This window comes from Hemicordylus capensis, chromosome 3 (genome assembly GCF_027244095.1).
Source record: "Hemicordylus capensis ecotype Gifberg chromosome 3, rHemCap1.1.pri, whole genome shotgun sequence".
NCBI classification, from domain to species: domain Eukaryota; kingdom Metazoa; phylum Chordata; class Lepidosauria; order Squamata; family Cordylidae; genus Hemicordylus; species Hemicordylus capensis.
This window is the reverse complement of record NC_069659.1, coordinates 49,837,576-49,850,329: the sequence shown is the minus strand read 5'-3', so window position 1 is coordinate 49,850,329 and position 12,754 is coordinate 49,837,576. Positions and strand designations below refer to the sequence as shown.

General features: G+C 43.0%; 1 protein-coding gene across 19 annotated transcripts in view; it reads right to left on the bottom strand.

Annotated features, from left to right (window-relative positions):
* The window catches only part of ZBTB20 (zinc finger and BTB domain containing 20), an 852,388-nt gene that overhangs the window by 30,981 nt on the left and 808,653 nt on the right, over window positions 1-12,754 (bottom strand). For all 19 annotated transcript variants that reach the window (XM_053309295.1, XM_053309299.1, XM_053309297.1 and 16 more), the window contains one exon: window positions 9,564-9,751. In XM_053309295.1, the coding sequence (XP_053165270.1) occupies window positions 9,564-9,751 (188 nt within the window). The remainder of the gene's footprint in view (window positions 1-9,563; window positions 9,752-12,754) is intronic.

Below are 12,754 nucleotides of genomic sequence, written 5' to 3'. Positions count from 1 at the left end.
TAAATGATCTAGAAGTTAGGATAAGCAGCTAGATGGCCAAATTTGCAGATGATACCAATTTAGGGTAGTGAAATCCAAAACAGATTGTGAGGAGCTCCAAACTGGGTGAGTGGGCAACCAAATGGCAAATGCAGTTCAATGTTGGCAAGTGTAAAATGATGCACATTGGGACGAAAAGCCCCAACTTCAAGTATACGCTGATGGGACGTGAGCTGTCAGTGACTGGCCAGGAAAGGGATCTTGGGATCGTGGTGGACAGGTCACTGAAAGTGTCGACTCAATGTGCGGCAGCTGTGAAAAAGGCTAATTCCATGACAGAATCATTAGGGAGTTGAAAATAAAACTGCTAATATTATAATGCCCTTACAGAAAACTATGGTACGGCCACACCTGGAGTACTGCATACAAATCTGGTCACCACATCTAAAATAGGACATTGCAGAACTGGAAAAGGTGGAGAAGAGGGCAACCAAGATGATCAGGGGCCTAGAATACCTTCCTATGAGGCAAGGCTACAACACCTGGGGCTTTTTAGTTTAGAAAAAAGACGACTGTGTGGAGACATGATAGAGGTCTACAAAATTATGCATGGTGTAGAGAAAGTGGATAGAGAGAAATTTTTATCTCTCTCACATAACACTAGAACCAGGGGTCATCCCATGAAATTGGTTACCAGGAAATTTAGGACCAACAAATGGAAGTACTTTTTCACACAGTACATAATCTACTTGTGGAATTCTGTGCCACAAGATGTGGTGTTGGCTACCAGTTTGGATGGCTTTAAGAGGGGTTTGGATAACTTCATGGAGGAGAGGTCTATCAACGGCTACTAGCCTGAGGGCTACAGGCTACCTCCAGCCTCAGAGGCAGGATGCATCTGGTGGGCCACTATGTGAAACAGGATGATGGACTAGATGGGCCTTGGGCCTGATCCAGCCGGGCTGTTCTTATGTTCTTATGATACTGCTTTAAATCTTTGCACTGAGTGTCTGCCTGCTGAACATGTATATTTGTAAATAAAAATAGAGTGTAATAAAAATTACACTCTGAATGAGACAGTAGTATATGCAGTAGTACAGGGGTTCCTAACTAGGGATTTGCGGTTCAAGCACATTTCAGGAGCGGGGCCCAGGAGCTTTAAGAAAGAGGAGAGCAGGTCCTTACCTGCTCTCCGCCACCCCATGCAGCTTCCTGCTGGGTGTTTATCCCAAGAAGTCCCATGTGGCGTCAGCATGCACATGGCATCCGCACATGAGGTTCATGCACTGCGGTCCATGCACATGCCCATTCCCAACCTGTGGTACTCTAGATGTTGCTGATCTACCATTTGTAGCTGGGGATGAGAGGAAGTCATCGTTCAGCCACATCTGGAGTACCACAGGTTGGGAACCCCTGCAATAGTAGGATGGGGGCGGGGGAGGGATAATTGCCATTCACCATCAACTGGAAATCGGCCCTATGGTATACAGAACAGTTATGGAAGCTGAAGCAGCCAGGGAGAAGAATGGAACACAAGTGGAGGAGAACTTGACTCGAATCTGACAAGATACAACACAAAGCTCATTTAGAGGCTTATACTGTGGCAAAGCATGCAGCAAAGAAGAAATTCTATTCTGCCCGTATTGCATCCTCAAGTGATGCCATTAATAACTTTTGTGTGTGGATAATATCTCTTGGATTTAGGCCAACCTGGGCTCTACCATTACTGCAGGGTTAATGGTAGGGGTGTCCAGTATCCCATTGTTTGATTAGAATGCATCAGATTCAATTTGTGACTCCTGAGCATGTGGACAAAACTTCTTGGAGCTGTTAGGGCTTCTACCTATTTTCTGGCTTATATCATCTAGTAGGGAGGCTATTGGGCTAGTTGACATCATAAATTCCTCACTGGGGAAGGGCAGGATGCCTCCATGATTGGAGAAGGCAATTTTGAGACCTTTACTTAAGAAGCCTGCCCTAGAGTCCTCAGTGATGGATAATTATAGGCCAGTCTCCAACCTCCTTAGGTTGGGCAAGGTGATTGAGAGGGTGGTGGCTGACCAACTCCAGATAGTTTTGGAAGGTACTGATTATCAATACCCATTACAGACTGGCTTTAGAGTGGGCTATGAGGTTCAGTCTTGGATGGCCTGATGATCCAAACCAAGAGAGATCTTCGGGTCCTGCTGGACAGCTCATTGAAAGTGATGAATCAGTGCACGGAAGCTGTGAAAAAGGCTAATTCCATGCTAGGAATCAATAGGAAGGGGGTTGAAAATAAAAATGCTAATATTATAATGCCCTTATACAAAAAGCTTTTGACAAAGTTCCCCACCAAAGGCTCTTGAGTAACTTAGCAGTCACAGGATAAGGGGACAGGTTCATGTGTGGATTGGTAACTCATTAAGGAACAGGAATCAGAGGGTAGGAATAAATAGTTATCACTATGGAGGGAAGTAAGAAGTGGGGTCCCCAGGGATCTATACTGGGACAGTAACTTGTTCATAAATGGTCGAGAAATGGTCGAGAAAGCAGCGAAGTTGCCAAATTTGCAGATTACACTAAACTATTTATCTATCTATCATATCTGTATACCGCCCAAAACGCAAGTTTCTGGGCAGTTTACAACACAATAAAAACAACAAATAAAGAGGTTAAAACATTACAACAATTTAAAATTTAAAATGTTAAAACTATTAAAAATCTAACAATTAAAACAGGATCTAATGAAAAGCCTGGGTGAACAAATGTGTCTTGACTGCCTTCTTAAAAGTTATAAGAGGTGAGGAGGCTCTTATTTCAGCAGGAAGCATGTTCCAAAGCCTCAGTGGAGAAGGCCCATCCACGAATAGCCACCAGATGGGTCAGTGGCAACCACAGATGTACTGTTGTTCTGAAGTCCTTTATCTCAAGAAACTGACGCAGCTGGCATATCAGCTGAAGCTGATAAAAGGCACCTCTGGCCAGTGCCTCAACCTGGGACACTAAGGAGAGGTTTGTGTCCAGAAGCACCCCAGACTGCGTACCTGTTCCTTCTGGGGAACTGTGACCCCATCCAGAACTGGCAGATCAAAATCATCTTCTGAGTTCCGACCTCGCACAATAAGTACCTCCGTGTTATCTGGATTCAGTCTTAGCTTGTTATCTCTTATCGAGCCCATCACTGCCTCCAGGCAGGCATTTAGGGAGGTTATGCCTGTTTGAAAGTTGAAATTGTTTGTTCTAGGTCCACAATTTCCCATTCTTAGGTTCATTTAGTGATTTATCATAGAGAACATTAAAGAAAACTACAATTTTAGTTTGCTGAGAAGATGGATATTAGATTTGAAAGTGTGTGTGGCATGCACTAAGAATGTGCTGGCCCAGTTCGGGCAGTCAGAGTTCAAACCAGCCTGGCCCCCAAAGGGGTGTGTGTGCCGGTCCGAGTTAGAATTGGACTGACCTCCAGTCCAAAGAATTGGCTTGGGGGGTATACTTGTAAAGGGGAATCCAGGACCTCTTTACAAGTAAAAGGGCATTCCCTACAGTAAATGGGGGAGGGGGTTTGAGAAAAAAGGTAGCCTTTAACTTTAAAATTAAGGTGCTGGGTGTGTGTGTGTGTGTGTGTGTGTGTGTGTGTGTGTGTGTGGTTCCTTCAACCCCCACCCCGCCAGGCTCCCAAATGCCAGTCTGGGCCAATTGCAGCCCAGTTCAAGCCTCTGTGCAAAGACGGAGACTATTTATTTATTTATTTATTTGATTGATTTCTATACTGCCCTTCCAAAAATGGCTCAGAGCAGTTTACACAGAGAAATAATAAATAAATAAGATGAATCCCTGTCCCCAAAGGGCTCACAATCTAAAAAGAAACATCAGATAGACACCAGCAACAGTCACTGGAGGTACTGTGCTGCGGGTGGATAGGGCCAATTACTCTCCCCCTGCTAAAAAAAGAGAATCACCACGTTAAAAGGTGTCTCTTTGCCAAGTTAGCAGGAGCCTTCATGCATGCACAGAAGCCATTTGTGCCATGGTGATGAAAATGACCTCTGCACATGCATGGAGGTCACTTTAATGGCCTCTGCGCGTGTGCAGAGTCCCAAACCACTGCCTCTGATGTCTCCACCATAGCTGCTATCGCCACCCCCGGCACCTTAATTTTAAAGGTAAAGACTACCTTTTCTCCCCCCACCCACATTTACTGTAGGGGATGCCTTTTACTTGTAAAAGGGAATCCTTGCTGGAGTCCCCTTTACAAGTATAACTGGACCGGGCTGGGTCAGCTCAAATCTGGTCCAGATTACAGCCAAACCGGCCAAACCGGTTCCATGCACATTATTTGGAAAGAAGGAATGAAGAATGAATGGTAGCAAAACTGATTTCAGGAACAAAAATCCCAATAATATAATTACTTTCAAACTTAGGCAGGTTTTCCTTAAATTAAAAAAGAAATCAATACCATCTATATATATAATTCTCCTGGGTGTGCCCAGGAAAAATGCGTCCCGGCAGCCCAGCGGATTGGCTGGGCTGCGGGGGCGCTTGATTGGTCCTGGCAGCACACCCAGGAGAACGGTGGCGGCGGCCATGGCCTCTGGTGGGCCTGGCCTGGCAGCGACGGGGACAGGCCGAGGAGCCGAGGCGCCGGGCCTGGCTGGGAGGAGGCGGCGGAGGAAGCCGGGAGGAGGTGGCGGGCCCGGCCGGGAGGAGGCGGCGGGCCCGGGGGAAGCCGGAGCCCGGGGGAAGCGGGAGGAGGCGGCGGGGGAAGCCGGGCAAGGCGGTGGAGGGCCCGGCCGGAGCCGCGGGCGGTGGTGGTGGGCCCGGGCAGAGCCCAACTAGAGGCACAGATGCTCTGTGCCTGGGCCCACTAGTTATTTTTATTGCAGCAACCTTCTTCTTCTTCTTCTTTTTTTTTTGCTTCCATAAAGTCTGGCTGGCTTCTGAGTCCTACTGAAGAAGGAAATTATGACATCCTCAATCAAAGTGAGAGTTTGCATAGCCCTATGTATACTTAATTCATAAAGTGGACAATCCATTTGTGATCCAATTTCAGTTTTTGAACTGAAAATAAAATGGGAAAAGTACAGTTACATAAAAGTAGAAGAGCTTGTGTTGATTCATCTTTGAATTAAACATGCAAGGAGATCCACCTGACTGCCTATAACAGGTCTATAACATCCAGTTTGGTGTCATTTATCTATGGTGTAGTTCAAAACTGAGGTCAGAACAAGACCCAGCCTCTCTTCCTATAGACATTCAGTTTGGGGATGGCACTGAGATTGCAACTGTGCCAAGGGAATTTTATTTGACTGATTTTATTTGATCTTTTTGCACCTTTTAATAATGTTGTGTGGATGTTGTGTGGATGACACAATTGCATTATATCACAATCTAGAAATCATAGGTCAGAACCAATGTCTGTTGGGCAGTAACTAAGTTATTAAATTCAAACAGATCAAACTGACTTCAAAGTGGAAATTATTTTGATTGGGGTTCTAGGGATCAAATACTACAATAAATTTTAAGTGTGGTTGCTTTTGAAGACTTTTTGGGAGCTGCACTGTCCCTTATCACAGCTGCAGAGATTGTTCAATGATATATTAGTTTGTGCTATGTTTTACGGTTTTGTAAGATCAGATGGTCTTATTTGAAATCTCCTGGACAATTTCTCCATGGTGGCCAGGTTGAGGAAAAGAATCTCCAAATGGACAATTTTTGTGGGAAGCTAAATTTAATTGCATATCTTGATTTCAAGCCAATCCCCCCCGGCACCCGCCACAAAAAAGGCTTAGTTGTGAATGCAAACTTATGACTATAACTTCTCTTTCCTCTTGCACAAGAGAAAGAGTTCAACAGCCACCTGCTGACCAGAAACAGTATTGCAGAAGAACAGTATGTGCCCTTAGTGAAACAGCAGAAGTTTGGATTAGGGGTGTGAACGAAACCGGCTGGCCCAGTTCAGTTTGAGTCCAAACTGGACCTGAACAGGATTGAGCCAGTTCGGTTTTGCCCTCCATTAACCCCCCCACCCAAGTTCAGTTCAGTGGGGTTTGTGAGTCAAATTAATTTTTTTTTTAGGACTTATACCCTCGGGGTGGCTTCTCTAAGGCCATGGGGAGGGGGGCATGGTTTGTCAATGGAAGTTCATCTGCTGGCCTTCTTTGCAGCAAAAATTGCCCAGTACGGGCATTCTTTGGCCCTTTCTGGGCCTTCCCCCCTCACATTGGCTATTTTGGAGACCGCTGCACATGCACACTGGGCCTCTGCATGGCCTGGGTCTTGACCCGGCCACACAGGGGCCCTTTGTGCATGCGCGGCAGCCTCCAAAATGGCCACCATGGCAGGGGAAAGGCCTGTAAAGGGCTGAAGAACGCCCAAACCAGGCGATTTTTGCCACAAGGAAGGCTAGCGGGGGGAGGGTGGCCCCCTGGTGGCCTCAGAAAAGCCCCCCACATTCATCACTCTACCAACTCAATTACCTGCAAAAGTCTATATTCAGATCCAGATCTTTGCTGGTGCAACATTATTTCCTGCTTTTGATACAACTACCCAGCTCACTTGTCTGCTTGGAGCTGCCCAAGGTTCTAAACCCTGACCCCATTCAAGTTTAAGTTCAAGTTCTTTAATGTTACAGCCACAAGCCAAAACAGAAGAGAAAGATTACAGTTATATAATTGATTACAGTCACATAATTAAATGTATGACCCCATTCTCTCTTGGAACTGAAGCCTGGGGCCTGCCTGGGGCTCTTGCCTACACTCAGATCCCTGCCTTGGCTAAACCCTGGCTTGGCCAATGATTGACTGGGACAGGATAGGTTTTTGATAGCACAAAGTTCTGATGTCTGCACTCAGTCACTATACTCTTCTGAGGCCCAATTCAAGATAGTGGTTTGGATGAGCTGATTCAAAATACTGAGGATGTGGGTGAGCTGCTAGGAACGGTGCGACCTACCACCTGTTCTCTTGACCCTTGCCTGACATGGCTTCTACTATCTGGCAGGGGGGTTGTGGTAGAAGGCCTGGTAGAGATAATAAATGAGTCTTTGAGGGAAGGCAGGATGCCTCATTGTCTTAAGGAGCCAATTATTAGACTGCTTCTGAAGAAGCCTACCTTGGATCCCTCAGAGTTGAGCAACTACAGGCCTGTTTCTACCCTTCTGTGGCTGGGCAAGGTAATTGAGAGGGTGGTGGCCTCCCAGCTCCAGACAGTCTTGGAGGAAACTGATTACCTGGACACATTTCAAACTGGCTTTCAGGCGGGCTACGGGGTGGAGACTGCCTTTGTCGGCCTGATGGATGATCTCCAATTGGGAATTGACAGAGGAAGTTAGACCTTTGGGACCTCTCGGCAGCTTTCAAGACTATTGACCATTGTATCCTTCTGAAGAGTCTGAGGGGTTTGGGAGTGGGAGGTACTGCTTTGCAGTGGTTCCACTCCCACCTTTCGGGCAGGTTCCAGATGGCGTCCCTTGGAGACTGCTGTGTTCTTCAAAATCTGAACTTTTTAATGGTGTCCCTCAGGGCTCCGTAGTGTCTCTGATGTTATTTAACATCTACATGAAACTGCTGGGAGAGATCATCAGGAGATTTGGTGCAGGGTGCTATCAGTATGCTGATGACACTCAAATCTACTGCTCAATGTCAACATCATCAGGAGAGGGCATAACCTCCCTAAATGCCTGCCTGGAGGCAGTAATGGGCTGGATGAGGGATAACAAACTGAGACTCAATCCAGATAAAAATGGAGGTACTAATTGTGTGGGGTCGAAACTCAGGAGATGAGTTTGATCTGCCTGTTCTGGATGAGGTCACACTTCTCCAGAAGGAACAAGTGCACAGTCTGGCTGTGCTTCTGGATCCAAGCCTCTCCCTGGTCTCCCAGGTTAAGATGGTGGCCAGATGTGCCTTCTATCAGCTTCGGCTGATACGTCAGCTGCATACATTTCTTGAGATAAACGACCTCAGAACAGTGGTACATCTGCTGGTAACCTCCAGACTGGATTACTGCAATGTGCTCTATGTGGGGCTGCCCTTGTGTGTAGTCCATAAATTACAACTGGTTCAGAATGTGGCATCCAGGCTGGTCTCTGAGTCATCTCGGAGAGACCATAGTACTTCCATATTGAAAGATTCACACTGGCTGCCAAGAAGTTTCCGGGCAAAATACAAGATGCTGGTTATAACCCTATAAAGCCCTAAACGGCTTGGGTCCTGGGTATTTAAGATAACGTTTTCTTCATTATGAACTCCACCGCCCTTCATTATTTATTTATTTATTTAAAAAATTTTGTACCGCCCAAAACTTACGTCTCTGGGCTGTTTACAACAGAACAAAATAAAACATTTGTTAAGACAAAAATGGGGGGCGGGGAGAAACATTACAACATTTTAAAATTTTAAAAATACTTTAAAACAGCATTAAACCACTGAAACAACATTAATTAAAAGCCTGGGTGAAGAATTGTATTTTTAAAGACTTTTTAAAAGCTGTCAGAGATGGGGAGGCTCTTATTTCACAAGGGAGTGCATTCCAAAGCCTAGGTGCAGAAGCGGAGAAGGCCCGTTATGAACCTCACCGCCCACTGAGATCATCAGGAGAGGTCCATCTACAGTTGCCACTAGCTTGTCTGGGGCCAATCAGGGACGGGCCTTCTCCGCTGCTGCTTCAAAGCTTTGGAACATGCTCCCTGCGGAAATAAGAGCCTCCCCATCTCTGACAACTTTTTAAAAGTCTTTAAAAATGCACCCATTCACCCAGGCTTTAAATTAAATATTCTTTTAACAATTTTAATATTGTTTTAAAATGTTGTTTTAAAATTTAAATTGTAATGTTTTAACTTTTAATATATCATTTGTTTTGTTTCAACTAGTGTTTTAAGTTTTCTGTTGTCATTTATTTTAACTAATGTTTTAACTTTTTGTTTGTTTGCTTTTGTAAACCGCCCAGAGTTTTGGGTGGTATAGAAATATGTTAAATAAATAAATAAATAAATAAATAAATAATAGTTGGACCTTAATGTCAGAAAACCAACACACATAAGGGATTGCCTCCTTCCCAATATCATTCCATGATATCGAAAATGTGCAGTCTTCATTTTCCACCTGCCCATGAAGTGAGGAGAGTTCCACAGTGTTAATTGTGGTTGCTCTGTAGTTGTGGAACTGGCTTTTAGTTGGCTCAATTAAAACATTTCAGCCAATGGCAAAAGGCTTTTATAATGTGCTGTATTTTACCTACTCACTTCAACTGGCAATGCTGCTATTTTTCCACTATATAGTACTTGCTCAAAGCTATCAGGGTGAGGTGGACTATATAAATTAATGAATAATAATTGACATGAATAATAGAGGATATGAATAATAAAGAGTGGAGGTGAGAATGAATTCATGAAAAGTTACTTCTTAAAATATTAGAGTCCATCTGCATGAAGTAGTCATATGTCCTGAAAACCCAATGATATGATCTTATCTAACAGTAAGAACAAATGAGTGAAGAAATGAAGAGGTCTTTCTGATGACACAGGAAAACAGTCAAGTGGGAAGAAGAACAGGTTTCAGCATACATGCTGAAATTATAGCCCATAATTGCACTACTGTACTCACAATCAGGTGACCCTGTGTGTGCCTGCAGAGTTGTTGGTGAATGTGATGAATGGATGAAAGCTGGGCTAAGAGATGGGACAGTTTCAAAGTTCAGGCAGGGAAGGCCCAACTTGGCGCTGTATGCACCCGTCTGCGTAATCTCATTCTCCTCAGACTCCTTCTGTTTTTCAGCTGTCTTGGGTTTCTTCCTGAAAACAAACAAAGAGACCTTTGAAGAAACTGGCTGCAAATGCAGGAAAGGGCATTTTTAGAATCTGTTAAAAGAAAACTTTCTTTTTTCTTTTTTGTTCAAAGGGAGAAATCTTCTTTTGCATACTTTTAATTTGGAAATATTCCAGTCCTTGTATGTACACTGAGACAATAGTCTCGGGATCATTTTAAAGCATATGGAAGACAAAAACAACTCCATTCTATTTCTGAAGAGTTCACAGAAGGCAAAGCCGGTGGACAGTTCAAATTCTATGCAACAGATACCAGCCATAGCCAATTAAGGAAAACAGATTAAAAAAACACACCCTCAAATCTATCTCGATTAAGACGACAGAGGCAAATCTGCACGCTCTATAAACCAATACAGGCAACAAACATATTTTGTAGTTTTACACATGAATAGGTGGAACATGCTCCATAATAGAACGAGAGCTTCCCCATCTCTGGTTGCTTTTAAGAAACAGCTGAAGACATACCTGTTTAATCAGGCTTTTAGTCAAAAAGTTTTAAAGTTTATAGTTAATCTATAAACTGTTTTAACTATTTTAATGTTTTAATTGCTGTTTGTGTTTTAAAATTTTGATATACATTATATAAACTGCCCCAAGATGCGTATATTAGATATGTGCAAATTTTTTCGAGGTCAAATTGATTCAACTCAAATCTGGTTGATTCAAGTAATTTGAGCTTGAAACGAATCTGCCCTGTCACCCCTGGCCAAAATAAAACTTGAATCGAATCACCCCAGATCCAATTTGAATTGATTTGAGATTTGATTTTTCCCATTTGAAGTGGTTTGGTTTTGTCTGTTATAGGGAAAAATGGGGATCAAAGAAGCCCTGTTACTCCCTGTGGGTACTGCCAAGGTGGTCCGAAGTAGGATTGGGTAGGGCACATTGGGTGCCACTACCCTCCAAACCTGCAAACCAGTGGGGTACTCAGTTTTTTAAAAAGGGATTTTTGACGTCTTTAGTCTTTAGTGTGTTATGACTTTTCCTCATAATGAATCCCTATGAGGATTCATTATACACCAAAGAGTCTAAACTCTCCAAAAAAATCCAAAAAATAGGATTTGGGGTTGCGAAGAAATAGTGGCCATGTGCCATCTACCCCTAACTCATGTGCCAACTACCGCCAACCTACAAGGTTGGGGGTACTCAGTTCAGTTTTTAGGAATTTTTGAAGTGTTTAGACTCTTTGGTGTGCAATGAATCCTCATAGGGAGGATTCTCAAAGGGAGAAAAGGTCACAACATACCAAAGAGTCGAAACACTTCAAAAATTCCTTTAAAAACCCTGAGTTGCCCACTGGCTTGTGGGTTGGGGGTGGTTGGCACCAATGTGCCCTACCCTCAACCCACTTTGGACCACCTTGGCACTACTCATGGGGAGTAATTAGGCCACTTTATATCCCTATATTCCCTTTGGCAGAAAAAATAAAACCACTTCAAATTCAAAAACTCCTAAAAAATCACCACTTTGCCCTTTGGGATTTGGGTAGTAGTTGCCCAATACTACCACCCTACCCACTCTGGTGCCCCCTGGCCCTTTAAATTTTTCCTGGATTGATTTGAATCCAAATAGAACTTAATTCAAATAGAATCTGAGCTGATTCGAGGGGAGTTCGAATAGAATCTGACTGATTCAATTTGACCTCAAATTGAATGGCAAAAAACAATTCATGTACATCTCTAGTGTATATTGGGCAGTACAGAAATACACAAAATAAATAAAATATTAAATAATAAATTACAGTTTATGAAATATATAGCCTATCTTTCCTCTAAGGAGCTTACAATGGAACATGTGGAGTGGGGTCATTTTATTCTCACAAAACCCTTACAACTAGATTAGCCTGATAGACGGCAATCTGCCACTCAGCCACCCAGTGTGTCACTTGACTAATCATTTATTTAAATGATTTTTGTATTTATTTAAATACAAGTGTACCCTGTCAGACTACTCTGTCAACCCTCTAACTACGATATCACACTGGCTTTCAAATTAGATCATTATTGTCATCTATACAGTATATAGATTTTATATAGCCTTACAACAACAAAAATGGAGTCCCTTACTATTATTCATAATGCTTTGCACTCTGTTGACTTTGCACTCATGATCCAGAATAACTAAATACGTAATGATATTATTAATTAATAATTAGCTCAATAAAAGTTTGATTCAGGTAGTTTTAGGTGTCTTTTACTAGCAGGGAAATTTGCATGTAATATAAAAAACAATTATGAACTAGCCAGAAGAGAGCTGAAGTTTCTCAATTTCTGTATTATATAAGGATGCAAGTGGTTCTTTAAGTCTATTTGAAAAAACACAGCTATGCTGAAGCAGAAGCTACTTGTTACTCTTAGTCAGCAAAACAGCAGCTCTGCTTTAATTCTTGCTTTCAGAACAGATCTCCTCCCTGGACAGTTACAAAAACTGTCTATTGCCTAGTTCCTGCCATTCACATCACTTCTGCCCCCATATACTCTACTGTACTCCAGCGTTTGAACACCTGATTAGTTGCCTTTGAATTTCAGGGAGTGCCCCTCCCACTTCAGACATGCTCTCTATTCTGTGCTAGAAGGTGCTAAGCAATCATTGCTTGTTCCCTCTTTGGAACTGGTCAAACTGCTTTGGGATGATTTTATGAAAGGTGGTATATAAATCTAAATAAATAGCCAGCCACCATAGGTCACAAAAGTAAAGGGGAAATTTACTTTAATTGCAAAATTACTTTTGCAAATTTAGGAAGTAAATGGAGAATAAGTAATATGGATCTAGAAGAGAGGAGCATATTGCACGCCAGGGCAACCAGATGGGGAGCAAGGTGTTTGTACATGCAGTACTGTACTTGTGTAGAACTTTTAAGATCATTATTTTCTCCATACAGTATGACAAGCTGTAGTACCTGCCAACATTTCCTCTTCTACAAAATTATGAAAAGTGTACTGCACATTGTTGTCGCTAAATCTTAAACAC